General features: G+C 41.3%; 1 protein-coding gene across 4 annotated transcripts in view; it reads left to right on the forward strand.

Moving 5' to 3' along the window:
* Nucleotides 1–17,604, forward strand: part of LOC308093106 (disks large homolog 1) — a 29,436-nt gene extending 11,832 nt beyond the window's left edge. The window contains exons 6-14 of one of the 4 annotated variants that reach the window (XM_080439322.1): nucleotides 308–374; nucleotides 5,709–5,895; nucleotides 9,201–9,242; nucleotides 11,163–11,213; nucleotides 11,930–12,031; nucleotides 12,531–12,703; nucleotides 13,258–13,367; nucleotides 13,501–13,592; nucleotides 14,331–17,604. In XM_080439322.1, coding sequence (XP_080295448.1) covers nucleotides 308–374; nucleotides 5,709–5,895; nucleotides 9,201–9,242; nucleotides 11,163–11,213; nucleotides 11,930–12,031; nucleotides 12,531–12,703; nucleotides 13,258–13,367; nucleotides 13,501–13,592; nucleotides 14,331–14,437 — 931 coding nt within the window. In that variant the 3' untranslated portion in view covers nucleotides 14,438–17,604. Of the gene's footprint in view, nucleotides 1–307; nucleotides 375–5,708; nucleotides 5,896–6,870; nucleotides 6,905–9,200; nucleotides 9,243–11,162; nucleotides 11,214–11,929; nucleotides 12,032–12,530; nucleotides 12,704–13,257; nucleotides 13,368–13,500; nucleotides 13,593–14,330 lie in introns of all 4 variants that reach the window. The other 3 variants (XM_080439323.1, XM_080439324.1, XM_080439325.1) reach the window with 3 other exon arrangements.
* The last annotated feature ends 1,494 nt before the right edge of the window (nucleotides 17,605–19,098 follow it).

Below are 19,098 nucleotides of genomic sequence, written 5' to 3' on the forward strand. Positions count from 1 at the left end.
TTAACCACTTTTGCAGATGTACAAGCTCACAGCGAGCATTTTTGGAAAATGTTGAATAATTTAGATTTTTACATGATACGTCTCTTCTGGGTGTCCCTGACTCAAAACATTTTCACATTTTGTTGGCAGAGTAGTACAATGAGAATTTTCCCATGTTTGTTCTAAATTTGGGTGGTACCAAATCATGGTACCACACACACACAGAGGCGCGCGCACACACACACACACACACACACAGAGGCACGCACACACAAAGGTTACCCGTTTGTAAGCGCTTGTTGTCTTCCTGTGACCTTTGACCTGACAGAGTGGAGAAGAAGGAGAGAGCGAGACTAAAGACGGTCAAGTTCAACGCCAAGTCCAGAGACAGAGGGGTGAGTGGTCCCAACCATCTGTCACCAAACACTGTTTACGGTGGTCCCTTATTCTAAAATCATCTATGTAAATTCACATCCAAGACAATTTTCACTTGCATAAGGGCTGGGCAATATCTCTGTATTATTGATATTTGTCGTGACTAGATAGGATTTTGAATATCATAATCTTGTGATATGGCAGTATTATGGAATAGTTGTATTTTTTAAGATTTTTAATCACTTATCTTATATACTTTGTAATTTTGTTTCAATTTTATATACTTCTAAAAAATATCGAAAACAGCCAATCTACAATCTCACAACGAGTTGCATGTGCGCTTATAGATCTTCAAAAACTGTTTTTAGTTTTTTTATGATATTATGGCCACAGTACGATATTATCATCACAATATCGATATTGAGATATTATGTCTATTTTGTTAGATTTTGTCCTTATCCACCACCGTGCCCAGCCCTTAAATAAAATGATATATATATATATATATATATATATATATATATATATATATATATATATATATATAGTATTAGAATAACCATTTCCTGTGGACTGTATTGTGTTAATATGTTATTTGCTGAATCTGCTGCACTGCTACTACAACAACTACACGTACTAATCATACTGTTTGATCCAACTAATAGTTACAGAGTGACAATAATGGCAGCTAGCTAGGTAGTTAATAGCATGTTGTGGATGATCTTTTGACTGCCGCAGCCTCGCTCCCCTCCTCCCAGATTAGTGTGTTTTTATTATAAGGTGTGTTTCTATAACGTGTGTTTTAACGTGGCGACAACACCACACACACCCCACCATACACACACCTGGTGTGATGTTGTAACTTTAAAGACCCAGCTGAAATGGAAATAAATGTTATTTCACACTTTTTTGAGCATATCCGTGGTCATAACGCAGACATAGTTAACAGTAGAAAAGAACAAATTCAGTTTTTGTGCATTTGTATATCTAAAAGTCTAATTCCTGTCAAAACAAAAACATATCATGACATATACCTGTCAATCACTCTTCCACACGGAGCTGATTCAATGTGCACACCAGTGGTGTAAAGTAACTAAGTACATTTACTCAAGTACTGTACTTAAGTAAATTTTTTAGGTACTTTTACTTTACTGGAGTATTTCCAATTGTCTGTACTTTTACTTCTACTCAGAGACAAATATTGTACTTTTACTCCACTACAATTATTTTTATTTGACAACTTTAGTTACTAGTTACTTTGCAGATATAATGATTATATTATAAAACATACATACATTAACCACTTTAGCCCTATTTTGTACCTAGGCTATTTGAAAATAGCCGATCTACAAGCTCACAACGCGTCGTGTGAGCTTGTAGATCTGCTATTTTCAAACATTTTAGTACTTTTACTTTTGGTACTTTAAGTACTTTTTGATACCAATACTTTTGTACTTTTACTAAAGTACCTTTTTGAATTCCGGACATTGCAGTATTGATACTTTTACTTAAGTAAAACATTTGAGTACTTTTTCCACCACTGGTGCACACATTAAGTTTCATTGAAACGAATGGGCCGCCAGTGTGCCGTGTCCATGCTAGACACCAGATGGCGCTGCTACTCTGTTGGAAATGTAAAAGAAAACATGGCAGACTGCATTGCAAACCATCTTTTCTTCATGAAGCAGTATGAACAGTACCATAACACAGTGATTCTCAAAGTGGGGGGTCGAGATGAAATATGTCACGATTATGCTCCTGAAAAAAACCCATTCAGCTGGTCTTTAACACAAAAAAAACTAAGCCTACTCCACCCCCCAGCCTTCTAACACGGACACGACTGCCGGGTTCAAACCAACGTGCATGACAAGATGAACCCCAACCAGAGAAAAAATACAATAAAACAACGCTTGCCATTGACTGACTGTCTGTCCGTCTGTCTGTCTGGCTGACTGACTGTCTGTCCGTCTGTCTGGCTGTCTGTCTGCCCGTCTGTCTGGCTGACTGTCTATCTGTCCGTCTGTCTGGCTGTCTGTCTGCCCGTCTGTCTGGCTGACTGTCTATCTGTCCGTCTGTCTGGCTGACTGTCTATCTGTCCGTCTGTCTGGCTGTCTGTCTGTCCGTCCATCCTTTTGCTCACGTCACCTGCCTCTCTGAACAGCCTCTGCTTCGTCTCCTACTATATGTCTCCTCGCCTCCTCCCCTTGCCTCCTCTCCTCTCTCCTCCTATCCTCTCTCACACTACGGCACTCTGTTGGAGTGTGGTCTCGCGGAGCCAGACTGTTGCCTCTCACAAATGCCTCCATCATACAGTCTTGGAGCACGGAAGCACCTGAAAATGATCAAGCGATAAAGCAGACGTGACGCCTCCTCCACTGCTTCCGTTTCGTCTTCACAGTCGCTCAAATCTGTCTCAATATAATTCAAAATAATCTAAAAATATATAGGTTGTTGTTTAGCAGAGATGGAAATTCAAAAACAAAATGTAAAGATATTTTTAAATATACTTCCGCCAACGGAAATGACGAACAGACAGCAGCTTTTCCTGTCTCGGCTTTCGGGAGGTGTAGTTCCAGACTCTATATAGCATTCAGAGATTGTTTTCAGATAGTTGTCTGGCTAAGCGAGACTACTTGGAGTGTAATCTGAGTCAGAGAGATTACATAGTGTCGAACTCTCTCTCATCGTGTCGAACATTCTCTCTCTCTCTGTCTCTGTCTGTCTCTCTCTCTGTGTGTGTGTCTCTCTCTCTCTCTCTCTCTCTCTCTCTCTGTGTGTGTGTCTCTCGCTCTCTCGCTCTCTCGCTCTCTCGCTCTCTCGCTCTCTCGCTCTCTCGCTCTCTCTCTCTCTCTCTGCATGTCCATAAACAACTAGTTGTCTTGCATTAATACCACCTTAACTCCATTCACCACCAGCATCCCCTTCTCTTTTTCTCTCACTCCGTCTCTGAGCCTAAACTCTTTAACTCTACTACTTTAACAAGATGGCTGACATCCGACACCGTCTGGCTTCTTGATTTCAGATGGAATATTAAACAAGTCTTCCATCCACACTGCTGACCCATATATGGGTGCCTTATCCATATATGGGCATCTGTAGCATTCGTTGGGGGATTGATTTAGACCAGTGGTTCTCAAAGTGGGGTCCAGGGACCCTCAGGGTTCCTTGAGGGGGTCTAAATTGACCTTTAATAGCCTGTAACTCTGACAGTATACAAATGGAACCAAATGGACCCGTTCAAGGGTTATTTAACATTAAAACACTTCTGGGGACATTTTAACACTTAACAACGCTTTTGTGAACACCCCAGACAGTTTCTGAGTTGCTTTATTCAATATTTAGATATTTCATATCCATTTGAGCTGGCACATCCCCTCGATATCAACCCATTTATTGAACAACACACATGTCCCCACTTCTGTTGACTGATATTGTCCTTCTAATGCGTGAGGGGGGACATGTTTTTCCATTCATTTTTCTTTTTTGAAGAAATCGAGAAATAAAATAAAGTAAAGAACTAAAAGTACATAAATGAGAAGAAGAAGAAAAAAGCCCTCCCTCATGCATTAGAAGGACAACATCAGTCCCACCCAGGAATGTGTGTTTTCAATGTATTTAACATGGTTGAAATGGAGTTACAATGGATTCATGTAGGAGAGGGGCATGTCTGATAAAAATGGATATCAAATGTCTAAATATTGAATCAAACAACTTAAAAACTGTCTGGGGTGCACACAGTAGATGTAAAAAATAACTCCAGAAGTGTTTGAAAGTGATATACCACTTTGTAGATCTACCGCTTGTAGATCTGATATTTTTGGTGAGGAGATTTGGAAAAAGTGGTCAAAGTACAGTTGTAACTCAAGTCCAGTTCTCTTAGACTGCAGGGGTTTAAGTGGTTAAGTGAGGGTCCTTGACATTTAAAAGGTTTGAGAACCACTGGATTAGACCCATCTGACTCTGTGGCAGATTGGAAAGTTTGTGTTCCAATCTTCAGCTGTGTTAAAAGGCTTTCCCTAAAGATGATCCCTAAAACACGTTTTGTCACAAATGACTTCACATGGAAGTGATTTAAATGAATCGTTTATATTGAAAGTTGTAGTTGTAGTTATGTTCATGTATAACTTTAATGGTACGGTATTACTGCAGCCTGGGGGGGGGATAACAAGACTTAAAAACATAATTTAACCTGACAAAACAATACAACCAGGTGCTCACAGTACAGTACATAACAAGTAGTTAAAAGGATCCCTGTCTAATACGCCTTATGTGCCTTAATACATTACAATTGCCCTCTATAACTCAAATTAAAAACACCTTAAATATTTTCTTTGTTTTAGAAATAGTTCATCTTTTGCTCAAAGTGGACAACGCCCGTCGCAAGTTGATGATGTCATTTGTTCATGTGTGGTCCAGCAATAAACAATTGTACAGTACTTAACCTAAACATAACTGAAAAATAACGTAATACTTCCGAAGGTTAATATGAGCATTAAAACAATATTTTAAATACGTTTTTATTAGCACATGCATTCCATAACATTCCATAGGGCTGGACCACATATGGACAAATGACATCATCAACTTGTGACGAGTGTTGTCCCCCTTGAGTAAAAGTAAACAATTTTCTAAAATAAAGAAAATATTTAAGGTATTTTTTTTATTTTAGTATTTTGTTATAGAGGGCAATTATAATGTATTGTGGCATATAAGGCTCATTAGCCATGGATCCTGTGGTGCTCCTGGATCAAACAGGATAAAACATAAGGGATAAACAGAGTATTCGGTACACTCAAAGGTGAAATGGAGGAAACGGCCTTTATTAAAACTAGGCAAACGCCAACATGTTTCTTTCAACCTCAAGAGGTCTTCATCAGGGCAACAATTTAATCTATTTAATTTAATGTGATTAGAAGACCAACCCAGTGTTTTTTTTTTTTGTTTGATGAATTTCATTCATCTCTACTGTCGCTTTTCGCTCTAGTTTTAGTTAGTAGGCAAAACTGTTCCTGATGCAAACTTATAGTTTTTTATGCATATGAGGCTGTAGGAAATTTGCAGAATGCTTTTGAAGAAATAGAAACCCAACTTCACCAACTATAGCTTGTAAAATCATAATGTAATTCCAGAGAAACAGTCCAAAAGGTCAGAAACACAAACACATGGTCTTGCCTACATCGGCAGATCTGCTAATTTAGCTATTTTGGAAATTATTTTTTGAAAATGTTGGTTTACTCCAAATATTTTGGCTACTAGCCCAGCTAGCCACAGACTCTGATGGGAAGGGGACGGGCGACGGGGGGGACGGTACGAGGGTTCTTTTTTTTCATCGTCTTCTCCATTATCTTCATCAGACTCCTTCACCTTCCTCCTCCCTATCACCTCCTCCTCCTCCTCCCCCCACCTCCTCCCCTCCCCCGCCTGTGTTCCCTCCTTCTCAGCAGTCACTCAGTGACAAGCGTAAAAAGAACCTCTTTTCCCGAAAGTTTCCTTTCTACAAGAGCAAGGAGGCCAGCGAGCAGGAGACCAGCGATGTCGACCGTAAGTAACGCACGCCCCCTCTCTCCCGGTATCCCAGCGCCACACCAGACAGCCCGGCCAGTGTAGGGGGGGAAGGGGGGGGTAGGGAGGTAGGGGAGGGGGAGAAAGGGGGCGGAGCAGTCGGTCCGAAAGATCATTGGTCGGCAGCGACAGGAAGCGGAGACGAAGGGAGGCTGACGCACCCAATGGAACACACACACACACCATGGCAACAGGGCCGGTCTCGGTTCTACCAGAGATATAATCTGATGTCGCCCCCACCTGTAGGTATTTAAAGGGGGGTATAAACCAAAACAAAAGGTGTGTTTTAAAAGGTTTAAGCTCTATTTTCTGATTAATCATTGCTATAGAGTGTTTGTTTGTTCAGTAACAGGAGTCTCCCTGTCTCTCCAGCACTTTACTAAACAGAAAATACATTTTCAGGTCAGGATACCAATTGTATCCATTCAGGAGAGAGAACCCCACAAAGATAATAGTTTTTGTGTCTTCTAGTTCCAATTTTATCGTTTCATCACTTCCAATTTCTCTTATATCCTGTATTTGACTAATGCTGGAAAGACGTGCACGTCCCTGTTACAGAACAAACACTCTTTTACATTCAGGATATAGAGCTATTTTAACAAAGAATTATCACTTACACCCATTTGAATTACTTACACCCACTTTGGAGTGCCTTGCTCAAGGGCACTTCAACAGAACAATGGTTCAAAACAGGGATCAAACCTGCGATCATTTGACAACACTCACTGTATTCCTATCCACCCCCTTCCTACTTTATTACACCAGCATGATCTGCCCTGTTGCCCGTTGCCCTGTCCTGGGTGTGTCCATTGGGGGGCGCCACCAGCAGTCCCCTCTGCTCTCTCTCTCTCTCTTTCTCTCTCTCTCCCTCCCTCTCTCTGTAGTAATGTTGTTATCCTCCTACGGTTGTTTTGTTCTTGTCGTTTGTCTGGCTCTCTGCTGACCGCTCCACAGGACAACTCTGATGACATGCTCTCTAAAGGATACAGTAAGTCTCCCCTTCCAGCTTCAAACCCCCAACCCCACCCTGGTCCCTGGCTCCTGGTCCCCAACCCCATCCTGGACTCTGGCCTTTGTCCAGACAAAGCCATGGCTCTGTGTCCTCCGGGAACTTCTGTTTTAGCTAGCAGTGCTAAAATATGTATAGACTACATGGGAAGAATATGTTATGAGACTATTGACAATCATTGAGCATATAAACCATTGGTTCTCTAAGTGGGGTCCGGGGACCCCCAGGGGTCCTTGAGGGAGTTCCAGCTAAATGATAGATAGTTAGGAACCAAATGTACCCTTATGGGTCTTTAACTCAGAGAGTGTACAAATGGAACCAAATGGACCCATGGTCCATTTGGTTCCATTTGTACACTCTCTGAGTTAAATTAACATTTATTTTACAATATAAATTGGGGTCCCAGAGATAGATAAGCCATTAAATGGGGTTCCGTAGCCTAATGCATGTCAAACTGGGGGTCCCTGAAATAAAAATGGTTGAAAATCACTGCTAGAGCCGTGAAAATCTTCTCTTATGGGGGTCCCTGGCATATCTTTTCAAATGGGGGTACGCGGTTTGAGAACCACTGGTGTAAACCATGAGCTTTATTGATTTGATGAAAGTTTAAGGCTGCAATCCGGAACTTATTTTAATCAATAAAACATTATGTTTAGCCTATCTGTATGATAGAGTATGTTAATACAATTTATTACATAATGCTCGATTCTGATCAATCACGACATTCAGTTCTGTGTTATTTCTTGATGGGTTATTTCATGAGCAAACAGACCCGACGGAGACAACACACCTGACTCGATCGATCAACAGTGATCGGTTTTTTTTGCCGTATTTAACATGGCAGACATGTAAACAAGTACTGCTGAAGCTTAAATGCGTAAAATCTCCCCTGGTCAAGCAGGCAATCCCTCTTGAAGAGTGGTAGAGATTTGTGGTGGTAGAGACACCGGATGCTGAATTCATTTCAGGTTAAAAATCACCACATGAAACCTATATATAGCATCATTATACTGGGCATTTCATAACATAGTTAGGCAAAAATGGATGGGCATTCAGCAGAAATGTATGAGTATTCTGCCAAAAATGGACTATGTGTTGTGAGCTTGTAGATTGGCAATTTTTGCCGTTTTACATAGAATGAAGTTTATACGATTTAAGTGTTTTAGTGGCTAAAAGTGCTGCTGAAGTGCAACATCCTTTGTGTTGACACCATGAGGAAATCATTAGAAGAAGAATACAGAGAGTTGTAGACAGAAGAACCTGTTGGACACACAGCCTCAAATATACCACACACACACACACACACACACACACACACACACACACACACACACACACACACACACACACACACACACACAGTACACGCAAACATGAGGACACACGCATACATGCCTGTACATAAACACACATCTCTATATATGCACAAATCGACACACATGCATCTCTCTCTCTCTCTCACTCACTCACTCACACACACACACACACACACACACACACACACACACACACACACACACACACACACACACACACACACACACACACACACACACACACACACACCCCCCCCCCCACAACACACACAATGTCTCCTTTCATAGTCCACCCTGTCCACCTGTCCACCTGTCTCCTCATGTGTCTGTCTGTTCTGTGTGGGGAGTTCAGTCATGTGCTGTACATCTCTCTCTCTCTGTGCTGCTGTGGTAAGTGTGTGTAGACATCTGCACTGGTCCAGGACCAGCATGAGGAACAAGGAAGCTTCACTGATCAACTCGCAAGTCACTTTAGCAACAGATCCCTGATCAGATTTAAATCAAGTCAACTTGAGCTGCTTTGGTGTGGGTGTGTGTGTGTCATGTCTGATTCTAGTTGATTTCCCATTTGTTTTCTCTTGGGTGTATTATGTTAATTATGTTGGATGTCCTTTGTATTATTTGTCATTATTATGATGAATGATTATGATGATGATCATTATTATTATTATATTAATAAACACTACTTTTTATACTTTAGCCATACGAAAATAGCTTAACTACAAGCTCACAATGCGCCACGATGTATTGTGAGCTTGTAGATGAGCTATTTTTTTTTTTTGTGAAAATGTTTGACAATTTCTTATTTTATTAATAGTTGTAATAAAAATAGGGACACAGTGGTTAATAAGTGATGTTCTGCTGTAGGGCACCATGTGTGTTCAGTCTCAAAGGATTGTGGGTGGTTTGCGTGTTGAAGCGTTCTGACCTGCTGTCGCTCTGTTGTGTTGTGATTGCAGAACATGTGACGTCTAACGCCAGCGATAGTGAGAGTAGTTACCGTAAGTCTCCCTGTAAAAAAAACACAAAACAACCACGTCTCTGGCTTTTACTTCGACTGTCTGCCTGCTAAAACCTCCAACCGGGAAGTCTGTTTGTAAATGCCGACATATTGCCCCTCCCCATCGCCGATACAAATATACTGCTTCAATTCATCTCTTTTAGCGTAATTGAATCATTTCTATAATTCTCTTGTTTAATATATTACCACCCAGAGCCCCTAACACTCACCTTAACTTAACTAGTTAGCTCTGTGCTAGCCCCGTTTGGAACCTCACTCTCCACGATAGCTCCGAGCTATCGTGAAGAGTGAGGTTCCAAACGGGGCTAGCACTGTGGATGACTTGAGTAGCTGCATAACTTTAATCAATAGGCTCTATGCACAGCAGCCATATTGGAAAGAAATTTGGCCTCTTCCTTACTTCCTTCACATGTGTTACCCAATGATACTATTGAAGGCTCTGTTCCATTCTGGTCAAACAGAGTCAGGGTGCTGAAATTGTGCATGTTGGCACACTGGAAACACTCTCAGGTTCCTTGAGGGGCTTCCAAATGGCCCCTTGCGGGTGTGCAACTCTGAGAGTGTATAAATGGAACCAAATGGACCCGTAAGGGTCCATTTGGTTCCATTTGTACACTCAGAGTTATGGAGGTCCTTGAAATTAAGTTTTGAGAACCACTGTGCTACACTAAATGGAACAGAGCCTTCATTAGAATCATTGGTAACACCTGTGAAGGAAGTAAGGAAGGGGCCCAAAGTTTTTCCTATATGGCTGCTGTGCATGGAGCCTATTGATCTTGCTAACTGCTAATGATTGCTTATCGCTGACTGGGCAACAATAACAGCATGATACCCTCACCCCCAACACACACACACACGCACGCATGCACATGCACCTTGCAGCTTTGTCCCTCCCTCTGCTTTGAGAAAGGCTCTTTGCGTTGATGTGCTGACAGCGTTGTTGCATGGACACTATGAGGTGGAGGGTCGTGTGTCTGGGTGGGTGTGTGTACGTTTCTGATTATGTCCCCATTTGTTCTGTATGTTTGGTATGGATGTTTCAGGGTGTGAGGAATTGTGTGTTTGGATCAGGTCTGTGGTATAAATGATATACTAACAATTTAGCCGATGCTACTTCAAATAGCCTCCAAATCTATAATGTAGGGATTGTATAAATGTTTAAAAATATATATTTAATGTACGTAAGTGAAAAGTAAAACTCCCCATTTCCTCTCAGTTTGTCCTCATTCCTCATCCATACTTTAACAACTTGCTGTTTATTAGCTATAATGTAATCATCTCCATATTTAAGTATTTACTGTTCATTAGCTATAGTTTAAAATATCTCTTAAAATGTAGGTTAAGTGATATATTTTGGTTAAAACAAAAAGTTTTTTGTTAAAAGGTTAAAGCACTATATTCTGATAGTAATCATTGCTATAGAGTGTTCGTTCGGTAACAGGGGTCTCCCTGTCTCTCCAGCTCTTTAATGAACAGAAAATACATTTCAGGCTATCAGGAGAGAGTACCCACAACAGTTCAATCTGTTTTCTGCTCATTTCTTCATGTCATCACTTCCAATTTCACTTGATTTAATATGTATCCTGTCTGAGTTCTCTATGCTGATTGGATTAAATTGGTATCCCGACCTGAAAATAAATGTTCTGTTTAATAAAGAGCTGGAGATAAACCTGTCTCTGAACAAACACTCTAAAACAATGAGTACTATCAGAACATAGAGCTATTTAACACTTATTTTAACCAAAGAAAATCACTTGCCCTACCTTAAGTCCTTCCTGTTCATTAGCTATAGTTTAAACATCTCTATATTTAAGTCCTTCCTGTTCATTAGCTATAGTTTAAACGTCTCCATATTAACTGCTGTTGTGTTCATTTCTGTCTGTGGTGTTTGTGCATCCAGGTGGCCAGGAGGAATACGTTATCTCCTATGAACCCGTCTCCCAGCAGGAAGGTGAGTCTGTGACCCTTGACCCCAGGTCTCTGTTCTGTCTCTGTTTTAGAGGGTTAATATGCCATTCTCATAGTAGATGATGCACAGTGGTGGAAAAGGTACTCAGATATTTTACTAAGTAAAAGTCCAGAATTCAAAATTTACTTGAGTAAAAGTACAAAAGTATTGGTATCAAAATGTACTTAAAGTACCAAAAGTAAAAGTACTAAAAATACTAAAACTACTGAAAATAGCAGATCTACAAGCCGACGCTTTGTGAGCTTGTAGAGTAGATCTGCTATTTTCTGCTATTTTCAAATAGCCTATGTATAAAATATGGCAAAAGTGGTTAATATATGTTTTATAGTATAATAATTAATATCTGCAAAGTAAATACCGGTAGTAACTAAAGTTTTCAAATAATTGTAGTGGAGTAAAAGTACAATATTTGCCTCTGAGATGTAGTGGAGTAGAAGTAAAATAATTGAAATTGGAAATACTCCAGTAAAGTAAAAGTACCTCAAAATTGTACCAAGTTGAGTACATGTACTTAGTTACTTTACACCACTGATGGTGCATGTACTGTATAGACCGTCAGAGATTTATTTGATATACACAAAGTAATGCTGCGTGGCAGCCTATGTTCTCAAGACTCCGTGCTCGTTCAGCAGCGTGATGGTAGCCAGGAATGTGGGTATTGTTTGTTGTTGATGTAGTTTGTTGTGTTGTTGTTCCAGTGAACTACACCCGTCCTGTCATCATCCTGGGCCCCATGAAGGACAGGATCAATGATGACCTCATCTCAGAGTTCCCTGACAAGTTTGGCTCCTGTGTCCCTCGTGAGTCCCACCGATTAGCATTGTAGAACTTATGATTTAACCTTTTTTCATGTCAAGGACCCCCAAAATGATATGTATTTGGCCGCGGACCCCCATCTCAAAAGATTTTGTTCCAGGGACCCCCCAGACTCGGTGCCGCACTATAAGCTTGTATATCTGCTATTTTTTAATTGCCAAAGTATAAAATAATGGTTAAAGTGGTTACACAGATGCGGTTTTAAGGGTTTAACCCACCATGAAAGCTGTGTCCACATACTTTTGAATGATTTTACGCTTTTATTAGTCAGAAATGTAAACAGCACGTGGTACAGTAAGACATTAAAGCTGGGGGGGGAAGTCCTGAGGACTTGTTTCCATTGTGGTCCTATGTATTCAATTCATCAACATTAACACAATAATACATGTCAAATGCATGTTCTAAATTTGATCTTCTGTTTCTCTGTCCACCTGTGTGTGTGTGTGTGTGTGTGTGTGTGTGTGTGTGTGTGTGCGCGCGCAGACACGACTCGTCCTAAGCGCGACTACGAGGTGGACGCCAGGGACTACCACTTTGTGGTGTCCAGGGAGCAGATGGAGAAGGACATCCAGGAACACAAGTTCATCGAGGCGGGCCAGTACAACAACCACCTGTACGGCACCAGCGTCCAGTCAGTACGAGAGGTGGCAGAGAAGGTACGATGGATTACATCATCTTTGATTTCATTGATCCATTGATTACTTTATTAACAAGATTGTTAACAGTACAGGTAATACAGTCAAAACGTTACGTTATATTGTTTATAACACAAAAAGCCCTCAGGGGGTTGTCTATTGTGGTCCATTGTACCAGTGTTGATTTCGTCGACTAAAACTATGACGAAAAATGTTCGTCGACTACCTTTTTTTCACTGACGAAAACTAAATAAAAACTAAGCTATGACTAAAACTATGACTAAATATACTGGCAATTTTGTCAGTAAATAAAAACTAGACATACACATACAATACATACATAATAATGCATATAATACAATGCATATTGGTAAAAAGTTCAGTAGCGGCAAAAGGTACTGAAAAAGGAGGGGTGGGGGGCAGAGGATGGCTACTACTAAGGCATTCAAAGCTTGTATTGTATGGTCAGCCATTCTTTTTGGGGGCTACGTACTCATGTATTTTCGGTTTTCGAATTAAATATCTGCGCTGAAAATAGTATGGCGTCAAGTTGATGATGATGATATTTATTTCAGGGTAAACATTGTATCCTGGACGTATCTGGTAACGCCATAAAGAGGCTGCAGATAGCACAGCTGCATCCCATTGCTATCTTCATCAAACCCAAGTCTGTAGAGAACATCATGTGAGTTTATAACACACACACACACACACACACACACACACACACACACACACACACACACACACACACACACGGGTCGGGTGGAAACCTCACATGTGTAGAACTGTCTAACCTGTGATGTGTGCTGTTTCAGGGAGATGAACAAGAGGCTAACAGAGGAGCAGGGCAGGAAAACCTTTGACAGAGCAACCAAGCTAGAGCAAGAGTTCACCGAGCATTTTACAGGTAACACTGTCACCTCCTCCGACCCAACACCTCCTATCACCATCTCCCTATCATCTATCCCCACCTCTGCCTGCCTATCATCTTCTACCACCTCCACCTCCCTATTAGGGATGGGAAATGTGTGTCACCAACCGTTTAGGACCAATTCATTGAAATTAAGTCATATAAAAAAATATATATATATGACTTCAGACATTTTATTCATATAATTGGTCCTCCTCACTAATGCTCATGATAAAATGGTACTATTTTCTTCTACTCTGTGTCTCATAGGAGGGCTGTTTTTCTATTTAGATTTGTATTAACGCGAGAATAATGGCTTCCGTTATAGCACGCTAACTTTCCAGGAATAGAAAGCCTGCAGTTTCTATTGGACAGAAATGGTACCATATTATAATGAGATGAAGATATGTTGAAAATGGGTGACGTCGTCCTTTAACAGAATATTAATGGAATAAATCCATTAATATTAATGGAATAAATCACATCAATCATAATTGTTCCTCGTACAATATTTTACAACACCAAAAAGTGAGTCAAAAACGGCAGTAAATAATGAGATATATAGACCTAATGTATGTTGCCCTATGCCCTATTTTTAAATGCCGTCACATGAGGACTACAACTTTATTTATTCAAATGATATCAATATCATAGACATTGCGGTTAACCCCACGTTATCAAACGTGCTACAAGTGTGATCCCAACCTCTCGCTAACCCCTGGTTCTCCCGTGCAGCCATCGTGCAGGGCGACACGCTGGAGGAGATATACGAGGAGGTGAAGCAGATCATCGAGGAGCAGTCTGGGCCTTTCATCTGGGTCATCTCCAAGGAGAAGTTATGAAGAGAGAGAGAGGAGGAGGAGGAGCAAACTCCACTTTCCACTCCTCCCTCCCTCCCTCCATCCATCCATCCATCCATCCATCCAGCCCTCCGTGTCTCCTCTCTATTTATGATTTAGTTTGTTCTTTCGTTTTTTTTTGTTTTGTCTTTTTGTTACAGCCACGCACCACACAGGTCGCTCGCCGGCTGTTAACTGGGATTTATTTCCATCCCAGTCTTGTTTTAAGAAATCTCGGCTCAAACTGGCAGTCGCCTCCTCCCCACCCCCAACTCACACACTATCAATATGAACACTGGTCTCTCTCCACCAGGTGTCTCACTACTAGAAGGACTAAGACTGGTTCTCAAACTTTTTTGTTTTGTTTTCACGGACCACCAAGTTTGGTGTGCATTAGGACCCCCATAACTCTTGAGAGTGTACAGATGGAACCGGTTCCATCTGTACGCTCTCTCAGAGTTGCCGACCTGTAAGGGTTCCATTTGGTTCCTTCCGAACAATCAATCGTTTAGCTGGTGACCCCCCTGGGGGATCCCCTGGGGGATCCCCAGACCCCACATGACTAAAGGGTTGGGTTTGTTTTTTTCCCCCTTCTCCGTGGCTGACCCGGAAGTGGTTCGGTTAGCCATATAGAAGCCGATCGATCCTCCCACATCCCGTTCAATCTTTTTTGGTTTCAAAAACCCCGATGCCAAGGGGGGCGGGTCCAGACGAGGAGGAGGAGGAGGAGGGGCGGAGCCAAGAGAAGACCAGCAAAGAGGGCGAAAGAAGCACATGACAACACCGGGGGGGTTTCAAGATGACGTTAACGAAATTCAAAATACATTTCACCAAAAAAAAAGCAAACGGTACAAGTTCCTTAATGTTTAAGGGAGGAGAACTTTTGTGAGGAGAGAAAGTGTCCGTGGAAAGGTGGAGAGAGGAAAAGCACATCCTTATGTAAAGCGATAATATTTGTCTTCTTTTTTTTTCTCTTCTTTTTTTTTGGGGTGTCGGAGTCAATGGCAGGTTTGGGGGGGGGGGGGTTCAGTCTCAGGCATTTTTGGAGGCGGGGTTCACAAGGAAGGCGCGAGACACAAAGCAAAACTTTGCACGTTGTAGCTTTAAGAGCATGTCTTTTTTTTAGAAACCTCTTTATTTTGTCTCTCTCTCTCTCTCTCTCTCTGTCTGTTACTGTCCCCCGTCTTTCAGCCTGTACCTTCAGCAGCGTCTAATAATATCCTACAGGGCAGCGATTCTCAACCTGTGGGCCGTGAGGGTATGACAAGTGGGTCGCTAAATAATTGGCAAAACACTACGCTTTTAAGGGTAATATAACATGAACCCCTGAACGTTGTTTGAGTCCATAAGGGCTCTATACTATCGACTTGTCTGTTTTCGCTCTACATTAAATATCTTTGCAGAAAATAGCCGATCGACAAGCTCTGCTCTTTTTTTTTTTTGCGAAAGGTTTCCCCAGAATACAGATGCTGGGGTTTTAAGCGGTTAATATTTAAAAAAAATCATGTTTAAAAAAATACTTCTGTAAAACCTTAAAAAATGGGTTTTAATTGTGATGCAGATAAATAAAAGTATCTACGTTAGCTCCACTGGTCCAAGCCGGAACATGACCGATTGATTGATCATTAATATAAACATGCTCTGAAGAGATGCATGAATTGAGTTGGCGCCAAGCTTTCTTCGTTGTTTCACAGACACACACTTAAACTCGCTCCACTTGTAAGAAAAGCTTCCCCCCCCCCCGTGAACGCTTTCGTGATTTTCAAGGTTGGGAACTTCTGCCCTATATACAGTAGGTGTTTTCTGTTTTTGTTAACGCTGCTCCACGGGGGGGGGGTCCACGCCACGCCACTGTAGAAAATCTGTTGTTGTCTTTGAGGGTGCGTGGGGGTCTTACACTGTGGGAGCGACACTCTTCAGTTTGGCTTCTAGAGAGGGCTGCTTTAACGAGAATTATTCTCAACCTGACTGACGCGGTACCCTGTCTGTGCTGTGTGTGTGTGTGTGTGTGTGTGTGTGTGTGTGTGCACTCAGGATGTGGGGGTTAGCTCACTTCCTATTAGTTAAAACATTTTAACCAATAAAATCTTGTCAAAAAAATGCAAAAAATATGTTTAGCCATCTTTGCTCATTGGCCGTCGTATGACAAAGTACACAACAGGTTTTGAGTGGTTAATGCAAATTTAGCAAGTCGATTTTTATTATAATGCCATCATGTGAGATTTGAACCCTATAGCGTCCCTATTCTGGGACGAACGTTCTGCAAAAAATAGCTGATCTACAAGCTTGTAGGGTGGCTATTTTCGGCGAAGATATTTTAGTGTAGAGTGAAAACAGGAGGAGACCTAGTATAGAACCGTGGGGGACTCCGGTCAACTTAAGCATATAGGGTTTAATTGGTTAATAAATGATTGAGCCCTATTGGTTGAACCGAAGCCTCCATCTTCTTCACAAACCGACCAAAGTGGAAGTGATTTAACCTCATGTCCTGGTCTTTATTATGTATCCGTTTGACTTGATTTTACCAAATGTTTTTTTTTTTTTGTATGAGTGTTCACGTTGGACGAGTTGGGCCGTTAGGAGAGATGACGTCCGATCATCAGAATGCTGGATCGCAGCCCCTCTAGAAGCCATGGCATTCAAACACACCACGAGCAGGCGTGGCCCACAAATGCTTTCGAGGTTTTCTACATCAGCTGGTTTGTGGCTGACGTTTTTTTTTTGAACAGCAGCTCTTTGTTCAATGACTATCCATCTCTTTAACTGTTAGACTTCCGTTCATTTTATTTGATTCTAAAACGTTTTTTTTTTTTTTCTTCCGAGAGTCATTTTTACAAATGAGAGAGAAAGGAGCTGCCATGTGTAGGAGTCCATAGGCGACGTCAAAGAGAGATGCAGAAAAATGGAGAAGACGATTATGTACAATGAGATTTTAACAGACATTTAACCCTCCGTAAACTGCCTATTTTGTTATAATAAAAAAAAATCTATATTGAACTTTACTTAAGCACTACTACTTACGGGAGTTATTTTCTTTGCATTGTTAATCGTATATGAAATAGAAAAAGTATAAAGATATTTGAATATGAATATATATATTTTTTCTTTTACTTTTATCACCACCTCCTCTGTCTTTTAATTTTCTTTTTTAAGCATAATAATAAAAACTTAACAAGAATATGGTTGTCTGTTTTAAGTGTTGTGTCCTCTGGCCTCCAATAGACCAGTGAATCTGTCTTCCCCCAGTTTGATATGCGTTCGGCACGGACACCCATTTGATATATTTTTTTCAATCTCTGGGACCCCTATGTACACTGTAAGCTCCTCAGAGCTTAACTCTGAGTGTACAAATGGAACCAAATGGACCCGTACAGACCGACTTACATACAGTTGTGATTGAAAGTACATACATTTCTAAAGAACATGTATGTCATGGCAGTTTTGACTTTCCAATGATTTAAAAAATCTTATTTTTTTGTGATGGGTTGAATGGAGCAAATACTTTAATGAATAATTTTGTAATGAAAGTTTTAAGGGTTTTCTGAAAATATGACCAAATCTGCTGGTTCATTAATATACATACAGCAATGATATTATGTCCCATGGCCATGTAGAAAGTGTCAATCAAATTAGTTTTGTGGCATGGCCTCTTAACTTCTTGTGAGTAATTATGATTGACTACACCTGGTGTGTTGACTTCTCTGAGCCTTAATTAAGGCTTGTTTGGCCACAAACCACAAACAATACAATGGGAGGCCTGGGCCGTAGCGTGACGGTCCAGGCACCCTTGGCTGTAATAGCGTGTCGCGGGTTCGACTCCCAAACTGGCGACCTTTGCTGCGTGTCACCCCCCCATCTCTCTCCCCATTTCCTGTCAGCCTACTTTCCCTATCCCTCTCTAAATACAGACATAAAAAGCCCCAAAAAATAATCTTAAAGGGAAAAAAAGGAAAAAAAACAATACAATGGGAAAGTCAAAGGAGCTCAGCATAGATCTGAAAAAGCAAATCATTTGTTAGGAAAGTCACTTGGAGCCATTTCAAATCAGCTGCAGGTCCCAAGATCAACTGAGCAAACAACTGTTCGTAAGTATAAACTGCATGGCACAGTTGTGTCATAGTAAGCAAGCTATAACCTGCTGCTGAGAGAAAATTGGTCAAGAGTCACCCGAGAACCACCAAAAAACAAGTCCGCAATGAATTAGAAGCTGCTGGAACACGGGTGTCCGTGTCGGGGTCATGCCTATGTTCCCTCAGCCCTATGTTCCCTCAACCCTATGTTCCCTCAATCCCTAACAAAAAAAAATCATCCGAATTAGGCCCCATGTTCCCTCAGCCTTATATTCCCTCAGCCCTATGTTCCCCCATATCAATTTAGACCCTATGTTCCCTCAGGCTTATTTTCCCTCAACCCTGTGTTCCCTCAGCCAGGCCTATGTTCCCTCAACCCTATGTTCCCTCAGCACTACTGTATCTTCCCTCAGCATCACAGATGGCCCTGCCATACAGTAATGTGCTATTGGTGTCACCTGTTGGATCCCCTGAAGGAGGGGGGGCTGCCCTAGTTCTACTCGGGGTGTCACCCCAAAAGTCAGTCTGTGTGTCCCGGGCATACCTCGGGCACCGTCCAACCGAACGACCTCAAACTTTGCGCCAATGTGTTTG

The sequence above is a fragment of the Gymnoscopelus braueri genome (assembly GCF_963280865.1).
Source record: "Gymnoscopelus braueri genome assembly, chromosome: 10".
In the NCBI taxonomy this organism is placed as follows: Eukaryota; Metazoa; Chordata; class Actinopteri; order Myctophiformes; family Myctophidae; genus Gymnoscopelus; species Gymnoscopelus braueri.